Raw genomic sequence first — 16,318 nt, 5'->3', positions numbered from 1 at the left:
GTTCCAACAGTGGGCGTGACAGGAAATGAGGAAAGGTGCAGCTGACTCATATCGTTTCATATCGCCAAGTCATATCGTTTCCTCGCATATGTTTTGCTGACCAATGTTTTAGGACATTTTATGAAACATAATCTGCTTTTAATCCCATCCTGGAACTCAGAGAAGTCAGTAATCTTGTCAAAATGTGTCTTACTAAACAATTAGTTTTCCAGATTTTTTATGACTATTTCAATGAATAGATCCTCCCCAGGATATCCCAAGGTTCTACTCCTGAGAGTGGAGCAAGCATCATAAGAAGAGCCCTAGCAATATTTTTAAAATAAAAATGTAGGGCAACCTGTAGTTAAAATTAAGGCATTTAACTTACCCATTCAAATTTCACTAAAAGCTGCAATGATGATGTAGGAAAACTTCTTCATATCCCCATGCACTGTATGGAATAGGACTGGTTTGTTTTCTTCCTGCTGTATTAAGATAGTATATGTATTGTGATCACATTTTGCAGCAGGGTTGTAAACCAAGTTCCCACTCAGCAGAGGTTGCCTGCAGGAGCTGGCAAGTCCATCCAGCTCTTCTCCCAAATGTTCATTCATATGTTTGGTCCGTTCATTGGTCAGGCATTTATAACCTGGGGGGAGGATCTATCGAAAGGACAGGCAGGAAGGCATAGGCATTGGTGTGACTCTCTTGGTAAGAGATGGAATTACACCTTTAGAAAGAGGTGACATAGAGTCAGAGAATGTTGAATCTTTGTGGGTGGAGTTATGAAATTGCAGACGTTTAAAAAAAACATTATGGGAATCATAGGCTCCATTGTATTCTACTGTTGATAGTAGCATTTAAACCATGGAAATACCACATCCATTATTGCCTAGTTCTCTATGGACAGATGATGCAACACACTGAGAAGCTCCAAATAGGCCTTTACAATTTGTTTGCTGCAATAATTAACAGATTTTGATTATGCACCAGAGGCAGATGAAAATGGCAAGGAAATTCACGCCTTATTTAAATCTGACTTCATTTTACTTAAGACATAGCCTGATCTATTTTCATTTCACGAGGCAGACTGCAGAATCTTACTTGCCCTCACCACAAACTTCCCTCTATTATTCTTGTTACCATATTATTTGTCAGGTTGGATTCTTCTCATAGCTGTCCCATGGGACCCAGTGGTCCATGAGGAGTGAGCAGTCCCCATCCTCAGGCTTTGCCTCATGAAGTCAAATAGGAGAAAATCTGCAGAAGCTGGAAATCCAAGCAACACACACAAAATGCTGGAAGAACTCAGCAGGCCAGGCAGCATCTATGGAAAAGAGTACAGAGTCAACATTTCAGGCCGAAACCCTTTAGCAGGACCCTGATGAAGGGTCTCAGCCTGCAACGTCGACTGTACTCTTTTCCATAGATGCTGCCTGGCCTGCTGAGTTCCTGCAGCACTTTGTGTGTATTGGTTGCCTGTGAATTGCCTTGATGGATGGTCTTTAAAATTTTTAAACTGTTCAAATGGAATAGTTTAAAAGAGAATAAATGTACATGAAATATCTGTGCTAGAAACTAATTGGAAATATTGAGGTAAAATAAAGTTAAGAAGCACTAACCTGAAATATTTATCAAAATTTAAAGAACTGGAGTTGACCTGAGGTGTCAATTATCCCTGGTATTTTGTGAGAGATGCTAACTGTTCAGTGCTGAGACCTTCAGCAGAGCAGGAGATCAAATGCACTGCAGTTGGCTGGCTGAAGGTCAGGATGTTACAGTCCATGTTGCCCTTCTTTTGATATGGTGTTGACCCAAATACAGACATGATACTTGATCTCCCCCTCCCAAACACTGCAACTCAATGGTCCCGTATGGGACTGTAAAGCACTCCAGCGTGTGGTGAAAACTGCCCAGTGGATTATCAGCACCCAATTGCCCACCATTGAGAACATCTACCACAAGCGCTGCCTGGGCAGAGCGAAAAGCATTATCAAGGATGCATCTCACCCTAATCATGGACTTTTTACTTTCCTCCCATCCGGTAAGCGCTACAGGAGCCTCCGCTCCCGTACCAGCAGGCACAGGAAGAGCTTCTTCCCTGAGGCTGTGACCCTGCTGAACCTCACATCACAGCATTAAGCAGTATTGCACCCATATTGTACTGTCTCAGTACTTTTATATTTGTGTGCTGTAGCACTTACTTTTTATTCGCAGTTATTTTGTAAATAACACTATTCTTTGCATTTGTGGTTAGATGCTAATTGCATTTCATTGGCTTTATATCTGTACTCGGCACAATGACAAGTTGAATCTAATTTGATCTAATCTAATCAAACCTTACTTGTCTTGTCACTTTTCCAGTTCTGGTGAAAAGTGATGGATCTGAAACATTAACACCAGTTTACTTTCTACAGTTGCTGCCTAACCTGAGTATTCTCAGCATTTTCTGTTTTTATTCTATCATTTTCTGATCCACATTCCTCACTGGTCTCCTTGATTAACCATAGATCTTCAAGGTGGTGCTGAGTGGGGTGGAGGTACATTTGATATTAGTCAATTCAGGGTGACAAATTACAAGGAAAGTGCCCCAAAGACACAAAATAGAACTGAGTAAAATCACTCAAAAAGTAATAGCAAAATCTTAAGAAAAAAAATTTCAGATTTCCAAAACAGCATTCTGAATGTGTAAAATGTAATTCAAAGTACATTCTGTGTTGTATTTCAGAATGTGAAGTAAACACTTATTCCGCTGCACTTTACTTAAATATATTGTTCTTTAAGCCATGTCTCAGGTGAGAATGTGCCATTATATTGATTGCCTTATTTGTATTGTTTTTAAGATCAAACAGAACAAAAGTGTATATCCTGAAAATTATGACATTCTTGATGTGATTTTATCAAAATTTTCCAACTGCTCTTTCAAGTGGTTAGTTAGTTATTCTGGTCTATAGTAATCAGGTTAATGCTTATTTCAAAATGTCAAAGAAAAATATCTGAACATATCAAAGACACTGTCAGCAACATTACTGATGAAACTCATCTGGCTTGTAGGATCAAGCATTTTGAAATTACTTAAATGAATAAAACAGATTATTTGGAGGTAACTCTGCACTCTCATGCTTCCATTTTCTTGCAGTGAAAATGATCAACCACCTAGAATAGTAAAAAGATTAGATGTCTCTAGGTTTATCATCTGCCTGCTGGTAAAATGTAATTATTTGAGATGGGCGAGGGGGGGGTGGTCAGGGAAAAGTAACATTCTGGGTTTTGAAAGCGACGTGTTTCAAGAACTGGCTGTTTTTATTCCACTGTGATCCTGTTCAGTGAGGCCTTGGATTATGTGCTAGATGTGGATGGTATTACTCAGGTGACTAGTAATCCTGTCTCTTATAATATGAGTGGATCCATTGTTTGTGGAGGCCTGAACCTCGGATGCTAATGAAATTAACATTTGCTCTTGGTGCCTCACTTTTATTCAGTATAGCTAAAATATGCCGTTAATGGTGTGCATTTGGCTGAAACATTGCAATGTAATTTGATGTCAGTAGGTTTGGATGAATAACTAATAACCTAAACTAGCAACATGTTTATTTCCTTAAAAGAAAATAGGGAGCTTCTAGTTTATAGGTTTTAAACATTAATTATAAAGAGCTATCATGAGCTGGAATTACTGGCATTCCAATGCCAATCAATCAGAGTATTTGCAAATGCCATAGGTATGAATTTGTTTGTAAAATGTCATGAACTTGCTCAGTGAGATATTTAAATGAGCCTTGATTTCATGGAAACTTTGATTGGACAGCCGATTTACAACCAGCATAAAAGAATGTATGCCCCTAGCATACAGTTATATTTTAATGAGTTGCAAGGATTTTACCAGAGCTGCAAAGTTGGATACCAGGGAACAACATAGAGGGAATAAATAACTTAACAGTCAATTGTTAAAGCTTCCTGTTAAACCAGTACAAGAATATTATACACAATACCCACAAAGTAATGGAGGATCTCAAAAGGTCAGACAGCATCTATGGAGGGGATAGAGCAGTCAATGTTTCAGGCAGAAACTCTTCATCAGGACTCTTAACTAATGGCTGGAACAGATGGGTGAACTGAGTCAAGGGAATAGCAGTTTTTTTTACGAGTGACAGAGTGGAAAGATGTATAGTCAGGATTAATTATGAGAATCAGTAGGTTTGTAAAAGATATCAATGGATAGCCCGTCACCAGAAATGGAAACAGATCAAGAAACGGGAGAGAAGGGTCAGAGATAGACCAAGTAAATTTGAGGGCAGGGTGGAAGTTAGAGGCTACGGTGATGAAATTGATGGGCTCAGCATGGGAGCAAGAAGCAACACCAAAGCAGTCGTCAATGTAGTGGAGAAAAAGTCAGGGAGCATTAAGGGTCTTGGTCTGAAATGTCAACAGTTTATTCCCCCTTAATAGATGCCTCCTCCAGCATTTTATGTACGTTGCTCAAGATTTCCAGCATTTGCAGCATCCCTTGTGGTCAGGAGTATTATATGGGATTAAGGTATCCAGTGCTGAAAAATTTGGGAATGAATATCTCCTGCCATTACTTGCAGGGTTCTTTAAAATGTTCGTAATTGAGCAGTTAGTTAGACCCATTAAGCTAAGATTATTCTTGATATAAATACTCAAGGGCATAATTACTTTGTTCTGAGTATTTGCAGAATATTAAACTCAAAACTGCAGCTTTTTTTTGTACATCTTACTGAACTTGTTTGTCAGAAATTGCTCTTATTTCTTGCTAGTACATTAGTCCTGTTGGGACTTTCATCAGTTTTAATGAGATCAGAAAGTAAGTAGATAAGGCTCAGTCTGGTAGAGGCTTGAAATTTTATGCAAATAAGCAGTTTCTGCATTCAAAGTACTACAGTTTAGTCAGGAATGTTAAGTAGACATAAGGGAGGTATATTGAGACTAAGACTTGTGTAATTAAGTAGGTTATTTCATTATTATCCTATTAGTTGGAAGAACTGTATTATAATTAGCATTTGGAAGGTTTTTGTATCGCACTTTGACAGCGAATACAGAAATAATCCCTTTTAATTTAGCAGGACCATATTTTAGCTTTCCAGTGGGTAACATTTGAAAGCCCTGTGAATAAAGTATTTTGTGTGGTAACTTGCAAATAAGTAAGCAAATTTTCTGCATTCAGTAGTGAGTCAATTTAAAGATCCAATTGTTCATCTTAATGCATGCATGGATGTGTTCTGCAGATCGTATCATCACTGAATCACTTAATCACAAGAACAAAATCACTGGGTACATGTCAGGATCCAAGCATCATTTTATCACTTTTCAAGTTGTTTGTATGGATATAGATCACAAAAAATATGGCTGTCCCTTCCCCCCCCCCCCCCCCCACTTTTCAGGAAATTTTGTATCCTCAGTAATGTTCTTGACCTTCACATCAGGGAGGTAACATGTTTTCCTAGGATATCTTCAACCACAGAACCTGCCTGATTGTCTAATTATTGACTATTCTATCACTGTAGTTTTTCTGTTATTTCTATGAGCCCTCTGACTATCTGAACAATCCATTACCAATTGCTAGACTCAAATACTGACTTAAGACTTAAGATGTACCCAGGAAAATCCTGTACTACCTGTTGTATCCCCAGAGTCCTTTTCATAGTTGTTCATTCCCCCACACTGCAGGCTATGGGTTAACTATCTCTTGAAGCTTGCCCTGGTGCGGCACCATTTGCTGCTCAAGCTTCAGAACCGAGGTTCCATCTCCCTCCAGCTGATAATACTTCTTGCACCTGCTGTTGTAATAGATGTGCAAAGCACTTCAGAGCTTCTTTGGGCACAGGATGACACTGTCCTGCAATATCAGTCAACTGATTAAAATTTGCCAGCTCCCTCATCTGAATGCTTGCATCTGGATCGCTAGAACATCCTTGGATATGAACTGATCTGTACATAAGTTGCATTTACTATACATTATTCCTAATCTGTTCTTAATCAAAAATCTCCAACCCAAGCATTCATCAAACAAACCTACATTGTATTATCACCTAGGGTAGTCTCTAATGTCTCTTTCAGAACTTTCTTCCCACCAGCTCATTCCTTAACCTGCTGTTGCTCCCCAGCCAAATAGGCAGGTTTGGTCATGGTGAACATAATTTATCTTGCTGTGTCTATTCAACCATGTGCCTTGAAACTCAGCAGCATCTTCTTAGGCAATACCTTGGGGTTGAAGATTACTTGTTTCCACTCCACTTCTGAGGTGACCAGTTAGGATCTAGACTCTGCTGCAGGTGGAACAGGAGATGTTTTGTGGGGCAGATAGGTGAGTAGTCTGGAAGGAGAGGTTCTCTATAGACTATTGGCCCAGGGCTTCTGTATGTTTCCAGTGTGTGTGGACTGAAGATCAATAGTGCCATTCAATAATTGGTGGAAGAATGTCAGCTGGAATTCAATCTAGCGGAGTGTGAGCTGCTGCACATTTGGAGATCAAGTATAAAGGGACAGTACATTGGTATTGGCAAGATCCTCAAGTGTTGATGTACAGAGGAACTTTGGAGTCCAAGTCCATAGCTCCCTGAAACTGGCTTCACAAGTTGATAGGGTGGTAAAGAAAGCATATAACATCTTTGCCTCTGTTAGTTGAAGCAATGAGTTAAACAGTCAGGAAGATAATTTGCAGCTTTATTATACTATGGTTAAGCTGCAGCTGGAATATTGCATATTGGAAAGACATGGAGGCTTTGAAAAGGTTTGAAGACGTCGCCTGGATTATTAGATTAGATTATGAGGACACTCAGTCCTCGTTTATTGTCATTTAGAAATGTATGCATGCATTAAGAAATGATACAATATTCCTCCAGAGCGTTATCACAAAAAAAACAGGACAAACCAAAGACTAAAACTGACAAGACCACATAATTATAACAACTATTTACAGCATATGCCATAATTTGATAAAGAGCAGACCATGGGAATGATTAAAAAAAAGTCTCAAAGTTCCGATTGACTCCTGATAGTCCCCGATAGCAGGTGGCAGAAGGGAGAAACTCTCTCTGCCATAAACCTCCAGGCACCGACAACCGTTGATGCTTTGGAAGCACCCAAACACAGCCGACTCTGAGTCCGTCCGAAAACTTTGAGCCTCCAACCAGCCCTTCGACGCTGAGCACCATTAGAAAGCATGTGCTACATCAGGAGATGTTGGATAACTTTGGTTGCTTTTTTCTGTGTGGCAAAGGCCGGAGGGAAATTATATTTCAAGTGGAGGTGATACAGATTAGACCTCTGCTGTAGGAGGCTTGATGGAATGTGGATTGATAGTGTTGGGGCCATGGCCAAGCTTTGGGGCCATTCATTAGGATCAGAGCTTGAATGTGAATCATAAGCAAGGTGGTGTGGTTATGGGAACAGAAGAGCAGATCAGGAGCAATCTATTGAAAATGCGGAAAGGGAAGGGGAGCATTTCAAAATGATCACTTTTATTCTTTACTGATCCATTTCTGTTCATCTTTGACTCATCTCTGTGCATTGTGTATAACTGACAGATTCCAATAATTTCTCTGTATTTGACATTAATAGGCTTGTTGTCACCCCAGTCCTTCCTTCCTGTTTTTAATTACTAGCCTGATGTTTGCAATTTTACAAGCCCACAACATAGAGATTGTTTTCAGGACGACTCAGTAATCTTGTTCACTGGAGCATCCATGTTGAAGAGCACCTTGTTACAGGAAGAGAAAACTGGACTGTAATGCTTAGAGCAAATTTCTGCCCATCCTCCAGATAAGGGGGCTCTAACTCAAATAACTGGCTGGTGAGGTGGATATATGCAAGGCAGTCCTTCCCTTCACTAGCCTGCAGGCCACTCTCAGGTAAGTTGTAGCACCTGCTTAGCCCCCAGTCAGGGTCATGTAAGGTGGTGGATGGTTGTATGAGCAGCTGGTACAGATCACTAGTCCTGGGTATGCGACCACTGACTCCAGGCAGATAATCTCTGAAGAGTATTGATCATGTAGGACACTGCCCAGAAGGCGGCAAATGGCAAACCACTTCTGTAGAAAATTTGCCAAGAACAATCGTTGTCACGGAAAGACCATCATCAGCCATGTCATAGGACACAGCTGATACAGCAAATGAACAAATCCTAATAAAACTAATAAATTATAAACACTTTAATCCTGCTAGGTCATCTTTTTGATTCATGTGCAGTATGGCAAAGATGGTCATTTTCTTGTCAATAGTTCAGTATTTAAGGTGAAGAGAGGACAAATCTTTCAGATTTTTGTACATTTTTATCTTTCATTTAGAGTCACTACATTAAAATATGCTGTTTAGAAGGACAGATAAACACAGGAAACAACATGCCCTTCTCTTTGAATTTTATTCCTTTTAAACTAAAATTTAATCCTTTCCCATAGTCATAAATAATTCATCCTGCACACAGGTAAATATGATTCTATTTTACCTCTGGTTCAACTGGATTGACAGATTTCGTAAACTGTATACCAATTGGGGAATTGAATAAAGAAAGCAGAGGTATGATGGTCCCCTGATGATTCAGTTGATTTATTTGATGTATAGTTCAGCAAGACAGACATGAATAATGCCATATTCATGTCAAAATTGCGGATTTAAGATCATGCTCCTATTTGGATAACCACCCTCAGGCAGGAGGGGGATTCTAAATAAATGCTGTTGACATTGGTTATTGGGCAAGGACAATTACAGCTTGCTGTGCCGTCAATTATCATCTAACATCCCACTTCAGTATCCATGTATAGTGTCAAAACTATCCTGTTACAAGGAGTGAGGAGTTAATATTGTTAGGCAGCATGTCCATGAAGGGCTGAAGGACCTTTTTCAGTACTGTGACTATAACCTGGGAGAGGTGAGAGCACTTTGTTCTGTGAAATTCACCCTTTTCTACATAGAATGCAAGAGCCTAGGGAAATCAGCAGCTTAACACCACACTGCAAATTTCGAGTGTTAGAGATAATTTTAAACAGGAAACTACTAATAGCAGCATTACATTATTTAGAAGCTAAAATAATTGCAATTTTTCCCATTATGACTGACCAACAGGAACTTTTCATTTTACTTATACACCACTTCTTTCTGGAGAATTATATTTGATGTGCTTTACAGAAATAAATTGTGAGCTATTGTAGTTTTTAGACATAAAGCAAATCTGCAGACTTCATTAAATTTTGCTGTCAAATTTAATGATATATAGGCTATTCCTTCCATGCAGAGAGTCTACCATTGAAAAAAGGAAAGCACAAGATTAGCTACACAACTGAAGTAACATACAGAAGGTTAGGACACAGCACCATTCTGTTTAATTATCTGGTATAAAACATAGGAGCTAAATTAGGCCATTTGGCCCATTAAATCTGCTCTGCCATTTGAGACTGGTTGTTTTATTTTCCCTCTCAACTCCTTTTTTCTGCTTTCTCCCCATAACCCTTACTAATTAAGAAATTATCAATCTCCACTTTAAATATACGCAATGACTTGGCCTCCACAGCTTGTGGCTATGAATTCCATAGATTTACCACCCTCTAGATGAAGAAATCCTTCCTTATCTGTGTTCTAAAGGGACATCCTTATATTCTGAAACCGTGCCCCCTGGTCCTAGACTCTCCTGCATCCACTCTATCTGGGCCTTGCAATATTCGGTAAGTTTCAGTGAGATCCCAGAGCCAAACCCTCTTAACATGTTAACCCTTTCATTCCTGGATTATTCTGGTAAATGTTCTCTGGACCCTCTTCAATGTTAGCACATTCTTTCTTAGATATGGGGCCAGAAATCACTCACAATACTCCAAGTATGGTCTGACTATGTATGCCTTCTAAGTCCTCACCATTGTGTCCCTGTTTTTATATTCTAACTTTATTGGAGGAGTTCAGGATGAGAAAGGTAATACTTTAAAATAATGGCAGGTTTGAAGGGAGCTACGAGAATGTAGCTCTGACCTGTAACCTGGATGGATGCAGCTAGAGGACAAGAATGTTGTGCTCTTATGGGAAAATGCTAAATGCAAATTGGTGTATCCAATCAACCACCCTAAAATAATTATAAGTACGCAGTCAACTGGTCCCGCTCAACAGACAGTAACCAAAATCAAAAGAGCAAGTTCCTGCCACAGACATCATTAGTTCTTTGACAAGTTTGTTTCAAGTTCAACAGCAAGCCCTGTAACATTCCCTCTCATTGAAATCTCATGGCCTTGCCAATGGAGGGTTTGCACAGCACCTGTGTGAGGAAGGCAATTATTCCAGAATTAATTATCTGCATTAACTTTGAACTCTTAGCATATTGAAGCCTACTGTACAGGATTGTACTGTAGGGTTAGTGTTTAAAAGATTTTATGTTTTGGAGATGACATGTCTAAACATCAATATTATTTGTTTTTGGGACATTCTCGCTAATTTGATGAACTGTAGTAGTGAGCAATTTCCTTTTCAGATCTGGAAACTCATTAGAGAAAAATCTGCTGCAAAGCATTAATTATTACATATTCAAATGCCCAAGTCAGATCTTCACTATTAAGATTCTCATTCTCGTTTATAAAGCCAGTTTCTTATTAAGAGTGCTGGATGTATTAAGATGCTTAACATGAAAGATAACTGGATTCATTTCTAAATCCTTTCAGGCCCAACTGATCTCAGCATGAAGGCGCTGGCCTCAAATTCGACTTCATCCAACACAAGCAACAACAGGAGTGTACCGGCAGCACAGCTCAGTCCAACAGAAATTAACGCGGTTCGGCAGCTGATTGCTGGCTACAGAGAATCAGCAGCCTTCCTCCTCCGTTCTGCAGATGAACTTGAAAACCTAATTTTACAACAGAATTGACTCCTGTCAGCACAGTCCTAGTGATAACACCCCACATTCTATAGTCACCCAGTTCAAAACTGGAAGTGGAGAGGAGATTCCTCTTGTTACAATGATGGCCATTAACCCATTGCTGCTATGGAAGTGATAATGCCACCAACCTTTAACCTCAGACCTTCATCAGGACCAAGTGTGCGAGTGCAGATGTCTTCAACCCAAGGACCTCATTCACCAGAGTATTTGTTTTCTTAGCTGGCAGCACAAACTGAGAGATTTGACACGTGCAAGGACTCAGCTGCTCTCACAGGCAGCAGTAGTTCCTGTCCAGTTGCCATACAAAACCCATAAAGCATTCAGTTCCCAGGTGCAATACCTAGTAATGCTGCTAATAGAAATAACCTAGTGCAGGCCTCTGGAAGAACAATAGAGTAAAAGAAAATAATCTCTATTGGTTTTGAGCTCATTCTGGTCATTAATTATGAGGATAGTAGCATCAAAAGGTACATGCGTCATTCAACTAATTTACAAAAGCATTTTTATTACCAGCCTTTTTGTGTTTTCCTATCGAACATCAGATTCACTAGACACTATCCATGGTGAAGCCTGCATTCTGTTACTGCTACAGCTAATGGAGGCACTTGTTAGGGATCCACACGCAACATGTCTCGGTATTAATTTGATCGTATATGGAATAATATAGAGCCAAACAAAAGGTAGGTGCATTGATTGATTCTTGTGTGAAATTCATGCACAAGAGACATAGCTGTGAGTGTACAAGGCCAGTGCTGAAGAAAGATCAAATATTTTTAAATATAATTAGTGAAGTGCACTTTCAAAAACATATAGACCATTTAGTGCTTGCCTGTATATATTGGTATATTGGAGCTAACATCTATATAGGTGAGTGATACTTCATTAATACTGGATATTTAAGCTTTGTAGAATTTTAATGCATTTTCTGATTTCAGAATGTGCGTGTGAAAATACAGGATTTAATTCTGTAATTATGTTATTTTGTACATAGTATCAGCAGAATAGTTTTTTTTTAGAAACATTCTATACAAAGTCAAAACTCCTGTTTTAGCCATAGCAGGCTTCATATCAGTCTCTGTTACTACCAAAATATTTCGGTAGAATTAGCAGATGAAGTTTAATACAGTTAGGACAATTCATCTGTGAAGAAAATCCAGAGGGCGACTTCTTTAAGAAAAGAGTCCCTACTCTCTGTTTCAATACCATAAGCAGTGGAACTGCATTCTGTATCAAAGAAAGTGTAACAACAGTATTGTTCAGAAAATTCACATCACTGTATAAATATTTAAAATGTAACCCTAGACTTGCATAGTTTTAAGCATATACTTGCAGGGGTTTTAGTAAAATAAAATATTCTAGTAAACCAATGAGAATGAGTATTGCCCAACTAGAACAGGCTAAACAAATGTAAACTGAGGGATACATTTTATAGCCAGTCAATTTCTTAGGTGGTTCTCAAATCACAATTTTGATCATCAGTACCATGAAGTTATATCAAATAACTTCCACTTTATTCACTGCCAAATGCTACATTTCATATCCTGCAGGACTTAAGCTTTTATCTCATCAGCAAATGAAGATGTGTGATGAAATCTTTCAGAACTCAGGTAACAGTTTATACCAAGGTAAACTTTTTACTGTTTTTTTTAAGGAAAAAAGGGTGAATACTGTGAAACAGAAACTGGTTTGTCATTTTATATTTTGACTCTGCTTTTAATAGTTAACACTAGCTGCAAAAATAGTTATTCTAGGTCTTTTATTGTAAGAAATAAACACTGTGTTGGGATAGTTTCAAACTAAATTTAGTTCTCAAAAGGTTAAACTTTCTTCACTGGCACCAAACTGTATAAATATTTGCATAAGTTAGCTCTAAGAAGGCATTAACCAATATGTTAGCTTGTTTCATTGCAATGGGTGTGCTTGATTTCATTCAGGTCAATAACATTACTGTCTACATTCAGGGATGAACTCATTAATTTTGGAGAAATATCTGTCTGTTCCATTCCAGTGCTAGCAGTTAACCCATCAGAGGAGAGTGGATTTTCTTCCAACTCCCACAAGCTACCATATGATATCAGCTTTCCAAAGAATTCTACTGAAACCTGTTTTGCTGTGGAAATCTCTCAAATTTGCTCTGAGGAATCATTAAATCATGCATTTTTCAAAAGGGCTTAATTCCTACAACTTTTAACCAAACTTACCTAGTGAAAAATGTCTGCACCATAAGATAATGCTACATTGAAACAAACTTCAGTTATACTTAATAGAAAGATTGCTTCAGGACTGATGTTGCCCAGATATCACCAAATACATTGGTTACTACTTTTAACCACTAATGTAATGCTTTTTATGAGATACTTCTACCTCAGTTTTCCCTTCATTATTCACAATGATCAGCTGCAGAATAAAATTCAGCTACAATCACAAATATACATATTTCCACCACTCCAAAAAACAGAAACTCAGTTATTCATTCTACACCACCACGGTAATAAGTTCCTTTTCCACACACCCTCCCTCCAGTAACTTTAAACACTACTGTCACCTGACTAGATTGTAAATCAAAATGAGGCTGCACTTCAACTTCACCAGGAGAGCATGCATTGAATTGTTTATTTTAACGAACAGATAATTCTCAGAAAACAAATATCATTGCATCATTGAGATTGCATTTTATAGGGAAACCCTTCAAAATCCATGCCAACTTTAGAAAGGCAATCTGCATGCATGCAATAACATTTGCAGGAAATAAATGATCATTAAACCAGTGATGCATACTAGATCTCATTGATATTATTGAATACAGTGCAACCACACATCTCAAACAACTGTGTCATACTGAGACAAAATCTTCTTCCACCCAACCTTCTTGTGACTCAAGGCCAAAGCAATCCAGCAATATTCAGTTAATTATAGAATGACCTGATTGGTAAGAACCGTAAACAGGAATAGTTTTCAACCAGACCTCAACTATTTTGGACCAAAGGAGAGAATGAAGTAGAATCAAAATCTAGAAGCAGCAGAGGTCCAAAGAGATTCAGTAGTCCGTGTGCATAACTCATTTAAATGTAGCAGTCAGATACAAAAATCAAAGGCTAATAGTGTGTTGGACTTTATATCAAGAGGGCTGGAACATGAAAGGGAGGATATTTTTCTACAGCTACACAGAACTGTAGTTAGACAGTATGTACCGTACCATGTATATTTCCAGGCACGTCTTGGAAAGGATATTACCAGCCTTGGATGCCAGCCCTAATTCACCAGAACATTACAATCATTAATAATGAGGAGCAATTCCATGATCCAGGCTTGTGTTCCCTGAAAAAAAATGAAAGACTTGGGAATAACTTAACTGAGAACATTAAGATTTTGAAAGACATTAGTATAGTAAACAGAAGAAAACATTTCCATTATCAGGCAGGCCGTGGATGCAATATGTAATCTTGAAATTAACCTTTCAGGGGAAGTAAAAGGAGAGCTCACTCATAAAAGGTAAGAGCTGGCATTAATTTAATAATTTAAAATAAGAGTTTAGAAGACTTTTTGTTAACTATGGCTGCTATAGGTTATAGAACCAAGCCAGGTAACTGGATATGGGTTATAAATCAGCCATTAATTGCAGCAACATGCATCCCTCCTTGTCTAATTCTTTTCCTAACTCAGTTCCCAGTGCAGCAACTTTTAGCAAGTGTATTATTTGATGAAAGCTTTAAATCAACACCATTTTCACAACACTTCTTAGGGCAATTAACCTTCACTCATTTTTACTGGTTTAGTTTAAAATATTAAGGCAAAAGTACGCTTCATACTGAAAATGCTACCATCCTCATAACAGCCCAATTGTACAGAGCAATGACATGAATGAATTTTGATGATTATCATGACTGTAATAGTTTAAGTTAAAAGGCAATGAATGCTTAATATAACCTCATTCATACACTTTTGGGACCTCGTTCAAGCCGAAGAGCAGTTGATGTTCTCTGCCCTCTGTTTTAAGCTAATCGTCCTTTTAAGTGCTTTGTGTGTGACACAGAGTTACTTGTTTTTTTTATGAAAAAGGGTGGGAGGGAAATGTTTTTATTAATGTACAGGATGTTGCAAAATTTTGTTCTGTGTGGGTTGTTGTCCTTAGCAGTTCCAGAAAAGAGACAGAAAAAAAAGGCAAAAGACAATCTTAGCCCCCATTGATGCTGTGAGTAACTTTTCCATAAGTGCAGCTATTGAGTAAAATTGGGGGAACACTAAGTATTTTTCAGCCATAACTTAAAGTCACTGAAATGTTGTTGCACAATGATAATGAATACGTCTGAGGACTGTGTGTAATTATACAGTCATCATTCAAAGATCTTAACCCTTTGAGTGCTGATTTTTTTAAAAAATTCTAGCTGTTAGGCCGTTTACTTTGTTGAACTACTGTACTATTGCACCTGTTTGCAGAAAATGCTGACCACAGAGGACATTTTCTGTATGGAAACCATTCCAAGTGACACTGAACAATGCTAACCGTACTGTTGCAAATGTGGAATTGGAAGGATTAATAAGCATTAACTGGCTTAAAATTTGATGTGTCGTACAGTTGCAGTCAGCAAATTAACTGGATGTTGTTATTAAACAACAAAATAGTGGTGCTTTTGGTTTATTTTGATGGGGAGGAGGAGAATCCGTTTCCTTAACTGTTTGTACCTAATACCAATGTGAACTTTGTATTTCCTTCTGATTTTTGACTCAGTGAAAGTGTGGCTGTTTACATGTACAGATTTTGCAATTTTGTGTTCTCCGATACCCTGTATTAATGCTGTAGAAAGAAAATAACCCAAATTCTTTTAATATTTATTGCATATACACAGTGAAGATGTTTTCCTATACATGTAGCTAATTATTTTGATTCTTCGTGTTGATATAAGTAAAGCAAATGAGTTTTTTGTATTTTTTTTTGTTTGCTAAATGAATAGCATGGGCAGTTCTACTTACATATCACTTTAAATATGAACCAATGATCTTGCTGGAGCTGTCAGTATGGTGTCAAACTAGCAAAATGCACTGGTTTCATTATACTCTGTGGAATATCTTTGTACTATATACATATATAAGATGGAGTACTAATAAAACCAATATACTGTGTATCAAAAAGAATACTCAGATGCTAATATTCTTTACTATTAAAGTGCTGAGTCTTTTGCTTACTAACATGAACAACTGTGGGGGACAATAAAACCCTTGCTCACACTGTCAATATGAGAACAATATTTATTACAACTTCACTCGGTGCACAAAGTGAAATAGCCACTGTTGCCAGAAATAGTTGTGGATGCTGTTACTTTAATACCTCTGCCTACTGTCTTAGGTTTTCCATAAATCTCCTGGCTGTTTGGAGATTTGTGTCATCTTGGAGCACTGATAAGTGGCACAGTCATCTCTTCTGTTTCATCCATTAGGACCTGTTGGTGTGGTGTTTTGGCGAGTTCTTGTTGG

General features: G+C 38.2%; 1 protein-coding gene across 2 annotated transcripts in view; it reads left to right on the top strand.

Moving 5' to 3' along the window:
- Nucleotides 1-16,018, top strand: part of nol4lb (nucleolar protein 4-like b) — a 371,742-nt gene extending 355,724 nt beyond the window's left edge. For both annotated transcript variants that reach the window (XM_072241820.1, XM_072241828.1), the window contains one exon: nt 10,632-16,018. In XM_072241820.1, the coding sequence (XP_072097921.1) occupies nt 10,632-10,834 (203 nt within the window). In that variant the 3' untranslated portion in view covers nt 10,835-16,018. The remainder of the gene's footprint in view (nt 1-10,631) is intronic.
- The last annotated feature ends 300 nt before the right edge of the window (nt 16,019-16,318 follow it).

This window comes from Mobula birostris, chromosome 2, assembly GCF_030028105.1.
Source record: "Mobula birostris isolate sMobBir1 chromosome 2, sMobBir1.hap1, whole genome shotgun sequence".
In the NCBI taxonomy this organism is placed as follows: Eukaryota; Metazoa; Chordata; class Chondrichthyes; order Myliobatiformes; family Myliobatidae; genus Mobula; species Mobula birostris.
This window is presented reverse-complemented; position numbering and strand designations above follow the sequence as displayed.